This window comes from Grampus griseus, assembly GCF_964374135.1.
Source record: "Grampus griseus genome assembly, chromosome: 2".
Taxonomy (NCBI): domain Eukaryota; kingdom Metazoa; phylum Chordata; class Mammalia; order Artiodactyla; family Delphinidae; genus Grampus; species Grampus griseus.
Window position 1 is genome coordinate 41,895,682 of NC_139018.1, and position 15,113 is coordinate 41,910,794.

A 15,113-nucleotide genomic window follows, 5' to 3' on the forward strand; every position below is an offset into this window, starting at 1 on the left:
GTGACGGTTTTCACCCAGGATGACTGCAGCTGCAGAGGTTTCAGGGAGGGGCGGGTCCATGGAGGTGTGGTGATACCACACACATCACTCCTCCCTGCCTGGTATCTGAGGCCTTCTGGGAAATCAGTGAGAACCGTGGAAAATGCACACGCATACAGGCACTCCACTGGGGTCCCTGTTAGCGGAGCAAAGTATCCATTTCCTCTTCTCCTGGGAGCTGAGCCTGCCTACAGGTGATACCTCAAGTTCAGCCTGAAATCATGATCACCTGTGTCCACTGTTGACCTTAAGTGGTCCTGGCTCTAACAAATGGAGGCCTCTTGACCAAAATCTCTCAAAATATGATTCTGTTGCAGGGACAAGGAGACAGAACAGGCTTAGAGCATTCAGAGACTGTCCCCACAATGCACAGAAAAAGTTAGGGCCAGACTGAGAGATAGGTAACAATCCCTGGGGCATCTGCTAGTACATCATCAACAGTATCATTTGGGAAATAACTGAACCAAGCTGCTGACAACACACAACACAGCTGGAGTGGCTGCACGGAGCATGTTATGGAAACACTGCATGACGAGAGGCTAGGGCACCACATCCAACTTGTTGCCTGGACATAAAAAATACAAATTATCTTCAAATACCACGGACAAGAATGTATACTGATTGTGTATAAATCTACGCCATACTTACTATCCCCAGCATTTGAATTTCCTGCCATTTACAATGCAAGAAGGGTGCTATACAACTTACGGAGACAAGGCCCAGCCCCAAGAAGTTTACACCCCACCTTATGACACATACAAGTGTTTTGATGAAGATGACAGTGCTAGGGGGTTAACAGTGGCTTCTGTGGTTGTGGGAACAGAGAGCCAAGACCAAGACACAAATTGTGTCAGGGATTAAGCAATGACTCAGTTTATGCAGTGCAGCCTGTGACCTCACAGTGCTGAGATTCTCAACATTCCAGTGAAACAGACATTTTCTACTAAAGCTAGTAGATTTCTATGACCTGCTAAGGAGTAACAACTTGATGGCAGGCAGCATGAGAGACAGATTCCAGCATCGAGGGTCCCAGGCATTTGACGAAGTCTGGACCGTCCTTCTCACCCATCATTTTGGAAACAAGGGAAGAATCAAGTCCTAGAGGCTTCTGACAGCTGTGTGGAACCTTGGTTCAACCTCCTCAATTCAGAGATGAGGAAATCATCTACCAGCAACAACCAGATTCCTTTCCTCAGTACGCCCTCCCTGCTGAGAGTCCGGTGTCACCCGTGCTCTGAGCGTTGCCCGGCAGCTCACCTGTTCCAACATGTCCTTGGGCAGATCTTCCTGCTCATCCATGGTTAGAATTGCCCGTTTGATTTCATCGTTGGATAATTTCAACCTGGAGAAAGAATATTTTACTCGTTGTTAACGATATCGGCTTGAGCCGTAAACATTTAATACAAGGTAACGCATTTTGCTGTCCCAGCTGTTGATCTTCAAGTGCCAGTTTTTCTCCAAATCTCTCAGTGAAAGCTTATTTCCTGACAATGTTGCCCCTAAAAATAGTCTTTTGAAATGGCTTTAACATTCTTCCAGGGCTTTCTAATGCTCTGCTGACACAGAGAACAAAGCTGTTACGTTCTACCATTTAGTTTCCTTAAACAAGGGATTGGAGGATGAGAACTAGGGAAAACACCCCCCACACATACCTGTTTTCTTTAATATATAGTATCCACAAATTGAAGGTGAAAGGGGAAAACTAACTTTTTAACTTATGTGCCAGGAGTGTTTAAAGTTCTCTCTCATATTAAAAATGGATTTTGAGAAGGTTAGCAGGATCTATGTTATTGTTAAAAAACTGAATAGTTGATATATAAAATGTATAGCTGAGGAGTTTTCATATGTATTATTTCATTTGGCATTCAAATTAACTGTGATGATTTTTTTTTTAATTGAGGGAGAAAATGAGCCTCAGAATGGCTAAGTGATTTGCCCAAGGTCAAACATATCCAGAGGGGCAGTATCTAACACAAACCCAAGACTTTTGATTGCTAATCCCAAATTCTTTTTACAAATAATGCTTATCTAGTTAATATCTCATAGGGAAGGATTTAAGCAAAAACCCAGATCTATTTTCTGTTTTTCTGTCTACCATTAATTCATATGATTTACTAATTTATGTTAAGGATTTATGTCTTGATTCTGGCAGGACAACAAAGTACTGACTGTGAAAAGAGTTGAAATTAAAACATACTTGTAAAAATATGTTTTTATTACATACAACCAAAAGTCTTAACCAGGGAAAAAAATCTTAATCAGATTATTAGCTGTAACAATAGGGTCATTCTTTTGTTCTACTTGTAAGCATCAGACCTAGACTTATTTAAAAAATCTTACTTCCTTATAAGCTACCACTAACGTGTTATAGTACAATTATTCGATCAGTTCTTCTAGTTTATGATCTTCGAGAAGAATGACATTTAGGACTGGGAATAAAGACATGAACACACAGATACAGAGCAAGGCATATAGCCTTCATGTGTAACATTTGAAGGAAGGGACTTTGGCATCAGACAGGCTGTGCCTGGCTCTGACACTTCTTGGTCAGTGTCAGAAAAATTGGAAAAATTTTTTTCTTCAGCCTCAGTTTCTTCATCTATAAAATACAGATAATGATAACCTATGTAAAAAAAAAAGGATTTTTGTCTGTGTATAAAGTGAAATAATGCATGAGACATGTTTAGCATAGTGTCTGGCCATAGAAAGGGCTCGATAAACTATACGTATACTCTGCAAGGCAGACTTTTCCACCCAGAAAAAAAGAAAGCAGCAGTACTTATGTAACATTAATATTTAAGGGCAGCTATTTGATAAATAAACAGCGCTTAGTAGGGTTATCATGAAACTTCCCAAAGTGCTCTCATACCCATTGTTTCATCAGAGTTTCCTCTCTGTATAGAGCACCCATTAGACCTGGGAGAATTAAAAAATAATTAGAAGACATGGTGCTTATTTTAAAGGTGGTTATAATGTTTGAGAGAATCTAATGATAAGCTGAAACACTCCACACAAGGGGACATGAAGCATACACGGTCAGCTGTGCTCTCCCAGGTAAACGAGAGGGTTGGATGAGTGCAGGGGTGGCCGTAAAGCCCACGAAGGAGGAAAGAAACCACTCTGGACACCTCTGGCTTGTCCTATTTCTCCAGATTTTGACATGATCTTGTTAAAACCATCCATCCTGCCATTGAAACTGAATGTTGTTTCATGTACTAATAAGTAGGCCAGGGAAGGAACAGATTTGGGAATCCTATTGTACACATATCATTCTCTTCTATTTCATGCTTTCAAACCCAAATAGAGCACCTAGGCAACGTGCCAAATTGTCCATGTTCTAGAATAAGACCCATTCTCTTCCCTAGTCCAAGTTGTAGCACCATAATAACTCCTGGGCTGTGGACAGTGACTCTGGATCTGGGCAGACGTCTCTAGATTGATTTAGTCATTCTGGAGTCAGTCATTTCCCATGAATATGTTCACTAGAACATCATAATGGAAAACTCCCAAACTTAAATGGAACAATTTAGCCAAGTTGGCATGGGTAAAACATATGATGGGAAAAACTGTATCCCGGCATTAGGGTCTCTACCACATGGGCCCTGGGTAGCCCTAGATTCCAGGACACTAAAGGCTCTTGAGTCAAGTAAGGGCAAACACCATGGTGTAGCCATGCAAGGCCAAAGAAGTGGGACACTAAGTAAGGTTGAAACTGCCACTGATGAAAACCAGCTGGCTGTGGAAATGTCTAGTTACCACGAGAAAAGCTCCACTTATTTAAAAAAGAAAAAGATTAGTTCTGTGTCCTTTTCACACAGAGTTGAAGAAACCACTTTATGGTGTCTTTCTGCTGAGTCCTTCTGTTTTGCATTTAAGAGAAAAGGAGTTGAACATCAGAGTGAGAACAATACTTGAAGTATCAGATTTGCATTTCATTAGCTCCCCATATGGAGTGCAGAACGTCTTGCTTTTGAAATTGTATATATTTATGCTGCTCAATCCCCAGAGGCTGTCTGGACCAAACACTAGCTCTAATTCATAACAATTTTGGTTTCTCTTCATGTGGCCCACAAAGAGACTTGAGACTTTAATGGCTAGTACTTAAGAAAATCTACCTGTCAACATCCTGCCTTGCACGTGGTCTGTGGGAGCAGACAAAAAAGCTGTACCTTTGGGGAAAGAGGAGAAGGGTACACGGCCCTCTGGGAGGCTTCTATAGGTTGCCAAAGAGTTCTTAGTATCATCTGTCATCCACAGATTGAGTCGCTAATCTCTGTAATTTAAGGACCCTACCAATCCTAACCTTTTAATTGCTTTTAAAGCTTGGCAGTGTTCTGGTGTGCAGGAGGGTGGCAACTTGTGAGACATCCACTTCGACTTTCTTTGCAAGGCAGGAAACAAACCAGCCATTTAAAACCAGTATTTAACTCCACCTTGCTCTACTCAGGTATTTCAAAAATTTGCCCAGAGAACTGGAACATCCAGGCATAATTAAACTAAGTTAAGGATGGATGGCTAGATCAACTTTAGCTCTGCTTCAGTGGATTTAAGCCAAACCCCTCTCCTTTAAAGTAGCCTTTTGTGGTTTACTACACCCCGGCTGTCATGTTAAGTGAGCATCTGGAAAAAAAGAATGGCAGAACACTTCATAAAAGTGTATTTTAGGTGGGTTCTTTTTGCAATATAAGCCAGCTTCCAAGTTTCTTTCTTTCTTTCTTTCTTTTTTAACAGAAGGGAGAGGTCTGTTTTAGGGAATAAAGCAGAGTGAATCTTAAGTTGCCCCATGTCGCCTACATACACACAGCAGAGAAGTTGTTGCTGGCTCTTCCAGGGGCCTGACGAACAGGTCTCATTCTCGGGTACATCGTGTCCATTCTACTCACTTCTCAAGTCTGTCAGAGGCAGGGTCCCTGGTGGCTTGGAGCGTCACACCTTCCAGACAGCCTCTTTCTGGGCGCTGTGAGGGACGCTGGACTCTCATGCTGTGAGCACATAAAAAGGGCCTGTACTTCCTCCCCTGCTCGGCCCCTGGGATGAGAAGGCCTTTCCTTCCCGCTGCCTTCTCGGCTCCAGGCAAGGCTGTGGCAGGTGCCCCTGGCCAAAGGGTCCGTGAACTTTCACGGTATGGGGGTAAGAAGAGCTTTTAAAGATAACCAAGTGCTGCAGACACGTGTGCATCACAATACTGCCCATGGAACATGCCACGGGCTTTCACTGCGGTGGAATCTGGTGTAATGACTGCGTGGCTGGTAATTAAATTCCTAGTCAGCAAGGTAAGACACAGAGAGGGTCGCCAGTCTTTGGGAATGAAATAAGCAGAAAAGAAGAAAGACACTAAGTGTGGAAAGGTAGGAAATCTTGACTTCAACTTGGAAACATTCCTACTCATTGTCCCCAGGCAGAAAAATCAGTCTCTAAATGCTAGTGACAGGTTTTGTCTCTCTCCAGTCTGTCCCTCATCAGGTCTGAGCTGGGCAATAGAAAGAGCTCCCTATCTGAGAGCAGCCTGTGCCTCCAACTCTGACCCCTCCAGCCTATCCTGCAAACCCGTCAGAGATCAGACTCAAAACCTCATTAAGACAGTGCTGTTCTCTGGAACAAACGGCACCAATTCCGGATCCCCCAGGTACACAAACGGGCCATTAACTGAGCAGCTGCCACATACAGGCACTCTGTCAGTGCTTCTCACACGCTGGGTCTCATTCTTACAAGCCCACTGCTTTCATTACTTCCATTTTATAAACTGACCCTGGGCTGACTCGGGCCCTGACAAAGGCACCAGGCCTGGATCTCAGGCCCTCCTGCCTGGTCTCATTTAATCCAAGTGATAATCGTCTGCTGCAATTACAGGGCTCTCGCTATAGCCCGGCCTGTACCCGCTCTGGTGCCTTTGCTCCTGCTGCACCCTTGGAACTGCCTCCGCTCCCCTGACTGTGTAACTGTTAATGGCCCTCGAGGCCCACTTTCTCAGGGAAACCCTGCTGCTGCCCCCTCGCCCCACCTTGGCTGGGCTCCCCGTCTCCTTCCAGCCAGACCAGTCTAAGGCCTGAACTGTTCACAGGTCATCTTGCCTGTGTCACTGTTCTCCAGTTAGCCATGCACTGCCAAAGGCAACAGTGCTACCTTAAGTCTCGGGACACCCTATGGCACCCAGCACAGTGCCAGGCAAATAAACACTCCAAAGCGATAACTCTAAGCAAAAAGTATCAAAGCAAAGTATCACAGCTCTCCCCTCCTTTAAGCCCCTGGCTCCTTTTGTGTGTACTCATGCATTGCCAACGAAAAGGGGAGAGTGAAAGCAAGGTAAACCAACCGCTGACTGGTTAAACAACTAAATAAAAACAAATTAGTTCCGCTTAATTTCTTTTACCTTTAGCCCTGTGCTTTCCTGATGAGAGAGTAAAACCACTGCTCACTGAGCAGACAAGCATGTGGTACTGAATCCTCTGTGGCAGAGAAGGTTTTAGGCCCTGATCAATAAGGCCCAATTACCATAAGGTTAACTGCATCTCAAAATCACCTTGTTATGCATAATACATTTTAAAATTATGCTCATTGTAATACTTATCCATTAAATTGGATATTAATAGATAATTTAACAGATATGAGGCAAGTTCTTAAAATTATCTTCTACAGAGTTCAGACACATTCACATTCTAAGTCACCTTAGCCTTTGACACTTTTGATGTAATGAGGGAATGATATACCACAATATGAAACAATTCCTCCAATAATGGGATGGGAAATTTTCCAGAAGGAGTTGTAACCTTATCTATAACTAGTGTAATTACCCTCGGTGGCATCTTGTACTGAGAATAATCTGTCTATGAGAAACTGGGTCACAGCTAGAGCACTTAAATTACTATAGAAATTCAGAGTGATAGCTCCCTTTGCCAAGCTGTTTTTAAAGTGCTCCTCTAGACTGCAAAAGTGCAAAATAGAGGGGGAAATTCTAGGGTTTTAAAAGAAAAACTTCGCCCAAATTTTCATTTAATTTTGCTATTAAGTAAAAACATTATTTGTAAAAAGAAGTTTTAACAAAACAAATTGTATAGACCATAGGAAAAAAATATGTAGCCCTTCAAAACTATTTTCAGTGGTGTCTTCCTGAACAAAAGTGGGGATAAACACAGGGCCCGGCCACTTACACAGCTTCCAGCCAGAGGCAGAAATTAAATGCTAACAGGATGGCTCATGTTACCTTACTAAGTTGTATTAAAATTCAGGGGTCTTACCAAACTTCAATTTCTCTTTCACTAAAAGAAACATTTGCTCCATAAAGTAATATATGTCTGGCTATCAATCAAACTTCTATGCTGCAAACCAAGCTGCGGTGCTGTGTGTTAAAAGAAACCTACTCTAAGACCATATGAAAAATAAGAACTACTACAACTACTACTACTTTCCGTCTTTATTCTCCCTGAAAGTCACCTTATGCCAGCCTCGATACATATATAACATTCTTTCCAGAATGTAACCAATGTGACTTATACATAATGCCTCAAAGTTCAGGGTTCTTTATATTTTCCTTCCCTTCATCAGCACTCGGTATCTCTGTCTAATGTGAAAGTCCCTTTTAGAGAAAGAAGAAATTAGATTCAGAAAAACTACTTGAAGTGCCCAGGACAACCTGACACATTGCCTGAAGCTATAATCAGATTCCAGGTTCCCGAATTTCCTTTCTTCTTTTCAAGCTCCAAGGCCATGATGGTTCACTAATTATGAGAAATACTTCTGAAAGTGCTGAACTGGATGAATTAGTATTTCACTGAGGTTTGAGTTTTACATATTTTTTTAGTCATAAAAATGTTCACAAAGAGCATGAAATAATATAATCTTGAAGTATAAAAAGGTGACTTTAGAAAGCAAAATGAAACAAAGAGCCTTCATGCCTTCGTCGTGGACGCTGACTCTGTGACAGTGTTACTTCAATGGCTAAAGAATCTCTAAAGCCAAGAGGTATAAATAACAGTAAAGTACATTTTATAGGCTCTCTGGAAAAACAAAACAAAACATTGATTTGAGATGTTCTGCTCTTTAAGCTTTAGGAGTCTGTGGAAATTAAACTGCAAGAAAGTAGGCATCCAGCTGTGACATACTCCACGAGGGAAAGGAGGCACTAACGGTCCTCTTCATGTCAGACAGAAGAAACTCAGAGAACTGACCCTCAGCAGAGTCCAGGTAAAAGGATGAGTCCAAACATGTGGTTTGGAGCCACATGATAGAAAAGTTGGTCCTGATAGCCTCATCCATCAGAGGGCAGACAGCAGAAGCAAGAAGAATTACAATTCTACAGCCTGTGGAACGAAAACCATGTTCACAGAAAGACAGACAAAATGAAAAGGCAGAGGGCTATGTACCAGATGAAGGAACAAGATGAAACCCCAGAAAAACAATGAAATGAAGTGGAGATAGGCAACCTTCCAGAAAAAGAATTCAGAATAATGATAGTGAAGATGATACAGGACCTTGGAAAAAGAATGGAGGCAAAGATTGAGAAGATGCAAGAAATGTTTAAAAAAGACCTAGAAGAATTAAAGAACAAACAAACAGAGATGAACAATACAATAACGGAAATAAAAAAATACACTAGAAGGAATCAACAGCAGAATAACTGAGGCGGAAGAACAGATAAGTGACCTGGAAGACAGAATGTTGGAATTCACTGCCATGGAACAGAATAATGAAAAAAGAATGAAAAGAAATGAAGACAGCCTAAGAGACCTCTGGGACAACATTAAATGCAACAACATTCACATTATAGGGGTGCCAGAAGGAGAAGAGAGAAAGGACCTGAGAAAATATTTGAAGAGATTATAGTCGAAAACTTCCCTAATGTGGGAAAGGAATTAGCCACCCAAGTCCAGGAAGCGCAGAGAGTCCCAGGCAGAATAAGCCCAAGGAGAAACATGCTGAGACACATAGTAATCAAACTGACAAAAATTAAAGACAAAGAAAAATTACTAAAAGCAACAAGGGAAAAATGACAAATAACATACAAGGGAACTCCTATAATGTTAACAGCTTATTTCTCAGCAGAAACTCTACAAGCTAGAAGGGAGTAGCACGATATATTTAAAGTGATGAAAGGGAAGAACCTACAACCAAGATTACTCTACCTGGGAAGGATCTCATTCAGATTTGACAGAGAAATCAAAAGCTTTACAGACAAGCAAAAGCTAAGAGAATTCAGCACCACTAAAACAACTCTACAACAAATGGTAAAGGAAATTCTTTAGGCAGGAAACACAAGAGAAGAAAAGGACCTACAAAAACAAACCCAAAACAATTAAGAAAATGGTAATAGGGGGCTTTCCTGGTGGCCCAGTGGATAGGAATCTGCCTGCCAACACAGGGGACACGGGTTTGATCCCTGGTCCGGAAGATCCCACATGCTGCGGAGCAACTACTGAGCCTGCGCGCCACAACTACTGAAGCCCATGCATCTAGAGCCCGTGCTCTGCAGCAAGAGAGGCCACTGCAGTGAGAAGCCCGGGCACAGCAACAAAGAGTGGCCCCCACTCAGTGCAATTAGAGAAAGCCCATGTGCAGCAACAAAGATCCAACACAGCCAAAAATAAATAAAATAAAAATAAAAGTAATTTTTTTAAGAAAATAGTAATAGGAACATACATATCAATAATTACCTTAAATGTGAATGGATTAAATGCTCCAACCAAAAGACACAGGCTCGCTGAATGGGAATAAAAACAAGACCCATATACATGCTGTCTACAAGAGACCCACTTCAGACCTAGGGACACAAACAGACTGAAAGTGAGGGGATGGAAAAAGATATTGCATGCAAATGGAAATCAAAAGAAAGCTGGAGTAGCAATACTCGTATCAGACAAAATAGACTTTAAAATAAAGAATGTTATAAGAGACAAGGAAGGACACTACATAATGTTCAAGGGATCAATCCAAGAAGAAGATATAACAATTATAAATATATATGCACCCAACACAGGAACACCTCAATACATAAGGCAAATGCTAACAGCTATAAAAGAGTAAATCGACAGTAACACAATAATAGTGGGGAACTTTAACACCTCACTTACACCAATGGACAGATCATCCAGACAGAAAATTAATAAGGAAACAGAAGCTTTAAATGACACAATAGACTAGATAGATTTAATTGATATTTATAGGACATTCCATCCGAAAACAGCAGATTACACTTTCTTCTCAAGTGCACATGGAACATTCTCCAGGATAGATCATATCTAGGGTCATAAATGGTAAATTTAAGAAAACTGAAATCATATCAAGCATCTTTTCCGATCACAATGCTATGAGATCAGAAATCAATTACAGGGAAGAAAACGTAAAAAACACAAACACATGGAGGTTAAACAATATATTACTAAATAACCAAGAGATCACTGAAGAAATCAAAAAATACCTAGAGAAAAATGACAATGAAAACATGATGACTCAAAACCTATGGGATGTAGCAAAAGCAGTTCTAAGAGGGAAGTTTGTATCAATACAATCCCACCTCAAGAAACAAGAAAAATCTCAAATAAACATTCTAACCTTACACCTAAAGGAACTAGAGAAAGAAAAACAAACAAAATGCCAAGTAGGTAGAAGGAAAGAAATCATAAAGATCAGAGCAGAAATAAATGAAATAGAAACAAAGAAAACAACAGCAAAGACCAATAAAACTAAAAGCTGGTTCTTTGAGAAGATAAGCAAAATTGATAAACCTTTAGCCAGACTCATCAAGAAAAAGAGGGAGAGGACTCAAATCAATAAAATTAGAACTGAAAAAGGAGAAGTTATAACGGACACTGCAGAAATACAAAGCATCGTAAGAGACTACTACAAGCAACTCTATGCCAATAAAATGGACAACCTGGAAGAAATGGACAAATTCTTAGAAAGGTATAACTTTCCAAGACTGAACTAGGAAGAAATAGAACACATGAACAGACGAATCACAAGTAATGAGATTGAAACTGTGATTAAAAATCTTCCAACAGGGGCTTCCCTGGTGGTGCAGTGGTTGGGAGTCTGCCTGGCGATGCGGGGGACGCGGGTTCATGTCCCGGTCTGGGAGGATCCCACATGCCGTGGAGCAGCTGGGCCCGTGTGCCGTGGCCACTGGGCCTGCGCGTCCGGAGCCTGTGCTCCACAGCGGGAGGGGTCGCAGCAGTGAGAGGCCCACGTACCACAAAAATATATATATATATATATTAAAAAAATCTTCCAACAAGCAAAAGTTCAGGACCAGATGGCTTCACAGGTGAATTTTATCAAACATTTAGAGAAAAGCTAACACCCATCCTTCTCAAACTCTTCCAAAAAATATCAGAGGAAGGAACACACCCAAACTCATTCTACAAGGCCACCATTACCCTGATACCAAAACCAGACAAAGATGTCACAAAGAAGGAAAACTACAGGACAATATCCCTGATGAACATAGATGCAAAAATCCTCAACAAAATACTGGCAAGCAGAATCCAACAACACATTAAAAGGATCATACACCATGATCAAGTGGAATTTAACCCAGGGATGCAAGGATTCTTAATATACGCAAATCAATCAATGTGATACACGATAATAACAAATTGAAGGATAAAAACCATATGATCATTTCAATAGATGCAGAAAAAGCTTTTGCCAAAATTCAACACCCATTTATGATAAAAACCTCCAGAAAGTGAGCATAGAGGGAACCTACCTCAACATAATAAAGGCCATATACAACAAACCTCACAGCAAACATCATTCTCCATGGTGAAAAACTGAAAGCATTTCCTCTAAGATCAGGATCAAGACAAGGATGTCCACTCTCACCACTATTATTCAACATAGTTTTGGAAGTCCTAGCCACAGCAATCAGAGAAAAAGAAATAAAAGGAATACAAATTGGAAAAAAAGAAGTAAAACTTTCACTGTTTGCAGATTACTGTACATAGATAATCCTAAAGATGCCACTGGAAAACTACTAGAGCTAATCAATGAATTTGGTAAAGTTGCAGGATACAAAATTAATGCACAGACATCTCTTGCATTCCTATACACTAACAATGAAAGATCAGAAAGAGAAATTAAGGAAACAATCCCATTCACCATTGCAACAAAAAGAATAAAATACCTAGGAATAAACCTACCTAAGGAGACAAAAGACTTGTACCCAGAAAACTATAAGACACTGATGAAAGAAATGAAAGATGACACAAACAGATGGAGAGATATACCATGTTCTTGGATTAGAAGAATCAATATTGTGAAAATGGCTATACTACCCAAAGCAATCTACAGATTCAATGCAATCCCTATCAAATTACCAATGGCATTTTTCACAGAACTAGAACAAAAAAATCTTAAAATTTGTAAGGAGACACAAAAGACCCCAAATAGCTAAAGCAATCTTGAGGGAAAAAAATGAAGGAAATCAGGCTCCCTGACTTCAGACTATACTACAAAGCTACAGTAAACAAGACAATATGGTACTGGCACAAAAACAGAAATATAGATCAATGGAACAGGATAGAAAGTACAGAGATAAACCCACACACGTATGGTCAACTAATCTATGACAAAGGAGGCAAGGATATGCAATGGAGAAAATACAGCCTCCTCAATAAGAGTGCTGGGAAAACTGGACAGCTACATGTAAAAGAATGAAATTAGAACCCTCCTTAACACCATACACAAAAAGAAACTCAAAATGGATTAAAGACCTAAGTGTAAGACCAGGTACTATAAAACTCTAAGAGGAAAACATGAAGAACATGCTTTGACATAAATCACAGCAAGATCTTTTTTGACCCACCTCCTAGAGTAATGGAAATAAAAACAAAAATAAACAAGTGGGACCTAATGAAACTTAAAAGCTTTTGCACAGCGAAGGAAACTATAAACAAGATGAAAGGACAACCCTCAGAATGGGAGAAAATATTTGCAAATGAATCAATGGACAAAGGATTCATCTCCAAAATATATAAACAGCTCATGCAGCTCAATATTAAAAAAACAAACAACCCAATTAGAATATGGGCAGAAGGGCTTCCCTGGTGGTGCAGTGGTTGAGAGTCCGCCTGCCAATGCAGGGGACAAGGGTTCGTGACCTGGTCCGGGAGGATCCCACATGCCGCGGAGCGGCTGGGCCCGTGACCCATGGCCACTGAGCCTGCGCGTCCGGAGCCTGTGCTCCGCAACGGGAGAGGCCGCAACAGTGAGAGGCCTGTGTACCGCAAAAAAACAAAAAAAACCAAAAAAAAACAAATGGGTAGAAGACCTAAATAGACATTTCTCCAAAGAAGACATACAGATGGCCAAGAAGCACATGAAAAGCTGCTCAACATCACTAATTATTAGAGAAATGCAAATTAAAACTACAATGAGGTATCACCTCACACTGGTTAGAATGGGCATCATCAGAAAATCTACAAACAACAAATGCTGGAGATGGGGTGGAGAAAAGGGAACCCTCTTGCACTGCTGGTGGGAATGTAAATTGATACAGCCACTATGGAGAACAGTATGGAGGTTCCTTAAAAAACTAAAAATAGAATTACCATATGATCCAGCAATCCCAGTACTGGGCATATACCCAGAGAAAACCATAATTCAAAAAGACACACATGGTACTTCCCTAGTGGCACACTGGTTAAGAATCCACCTGCCAATACAGGGGACACAGGTTCACGCCCCGGTCTGGGAAGATCCCACGTGCCACAGAGCAACTAAGCCCATGCGCCACAACTACTGAGCCTGCACTCTAGAGCCCATGAGCCACAACTACTGAAGCCCATGTGCCTAGAGCCTGTGCTCCGCAACAAGAAAAGCCACTGCAATGAGAAGCCCATGCACCACAACGAAGAGTAGCCCCCGTTCGCCACAACTAGAGAAAGCCCACGTGTAGCAGTGAAGACCCAACACAGCCAAAAATAAAAAATATAAATAAATAAAATTTATAGAAAAAAAAAACACACAAAAAGACACATGCACTCCAATGTTCATTGCAGCACTATTTACAATAGCCAGGTCATGGAAGCAACCTCAATACCCATCAACAGATGAATGGATAAAGAAGATGTGGTACATATATACAATGGAATATTACTCAGCCATAAAAAGGAATGAAATTGGGTCATTTGTAGAGACGCAGATGGACCTAGAAACTTCACTCATACAGAGTGAAGTAAGTCAGAAAGAGTCAGTCAGATGGACCTAGAAACTTCACTCATACAGAGTGAAGTAAGTCAGAAAGAGAAAACAAATATCATATATTAACGCATATATGTGGAATCTAGAAAAATGGTACAGATGAACTTGTTTGCAAGGCAGAAATAGAGACACAGATGTAGAGAACAAACGTATAGACACCAAGGGGGGAAAGCAGGGGCGGGGGGTGGTAAGATGAATTGGGAGATTGGGATTGACATATATACACTAATATGTTTAAAACAGATAACTAATAAAAACCTGCTGTATAAAAAAATTAAATTAAATTAGAAAAAAAAAGAAAGTTGGTCCTACCAGAAATGTTTAGACAACATCAACAATACCTCGATAGAAGGATGTTGCAATTCTGAGCTCTCCGACCATCAATCACCGAAAGCTCTCTGACTTTAAGTTTGGAGCCCAGTGTGTCATCAATGGCATCTGCTTCTTTCTATAAGGAGCATGAAAGAAATCCATCAAAGTCAAACAGGGACATTCCAACTTCAGATACACAGTTTTCCTTTATATTTGCTGTACACACACACACACACACACACACACACACACACACACACACACACACACACACACACACACACACACGCAAAGCCGAGACGGTAAGCAGGGGAATGTATGCAGGTGGTGGAATTGAAACAAAGGCTAAAATGTAGTTGACAAAGGAAAATAAGGAAAGCTGACCACCCACATTTGAAAAAGCATTATTTGGAAGAACAAAGTGCTTCTAAGTTGAAGATGCATAAGTTATTAATGAATGGTACCCTCCTTTTGTCCCCCAAATCCCGATGGAGAGCAGACAGAAGGACTGTCACTATGAATCAAGCTCAGCTGAAACGTGCCACTGCTGGTCCAGCCATTTACAG

General features: G+C 40.9%; 1 protein-coding gene across 2 annotated transcripts in view; it reads right to left on the bottom strand.

Moving 5' to 3' along the window:
* DAAM1 (dishevelled associated activator of morphogenesis 1) overlaps positions 1-15,113 on the bottom strand; it is a 179,173-nt gene that overhangs the window by 30,039 nt on the left and 134,021 nt on the right. For both annotated transcript variants that reach the window (XM_082647226.1, XM_082647225.1), the window contains 2 exons: positions 14,577-14,683; positions 1,297-1,381 (listed from right to left, as the gene is read on the bottom strand). In XM_082647226.1, the coding sequence (XP_082503352.1) occupies positions 1,297-1,381; positions 14,577-14,683 (192 nt within the window). The remainder of the gene's footprint in view (positions 1-1,296; positions 1,382-14,576; positions 14,684-15,113) is intronic.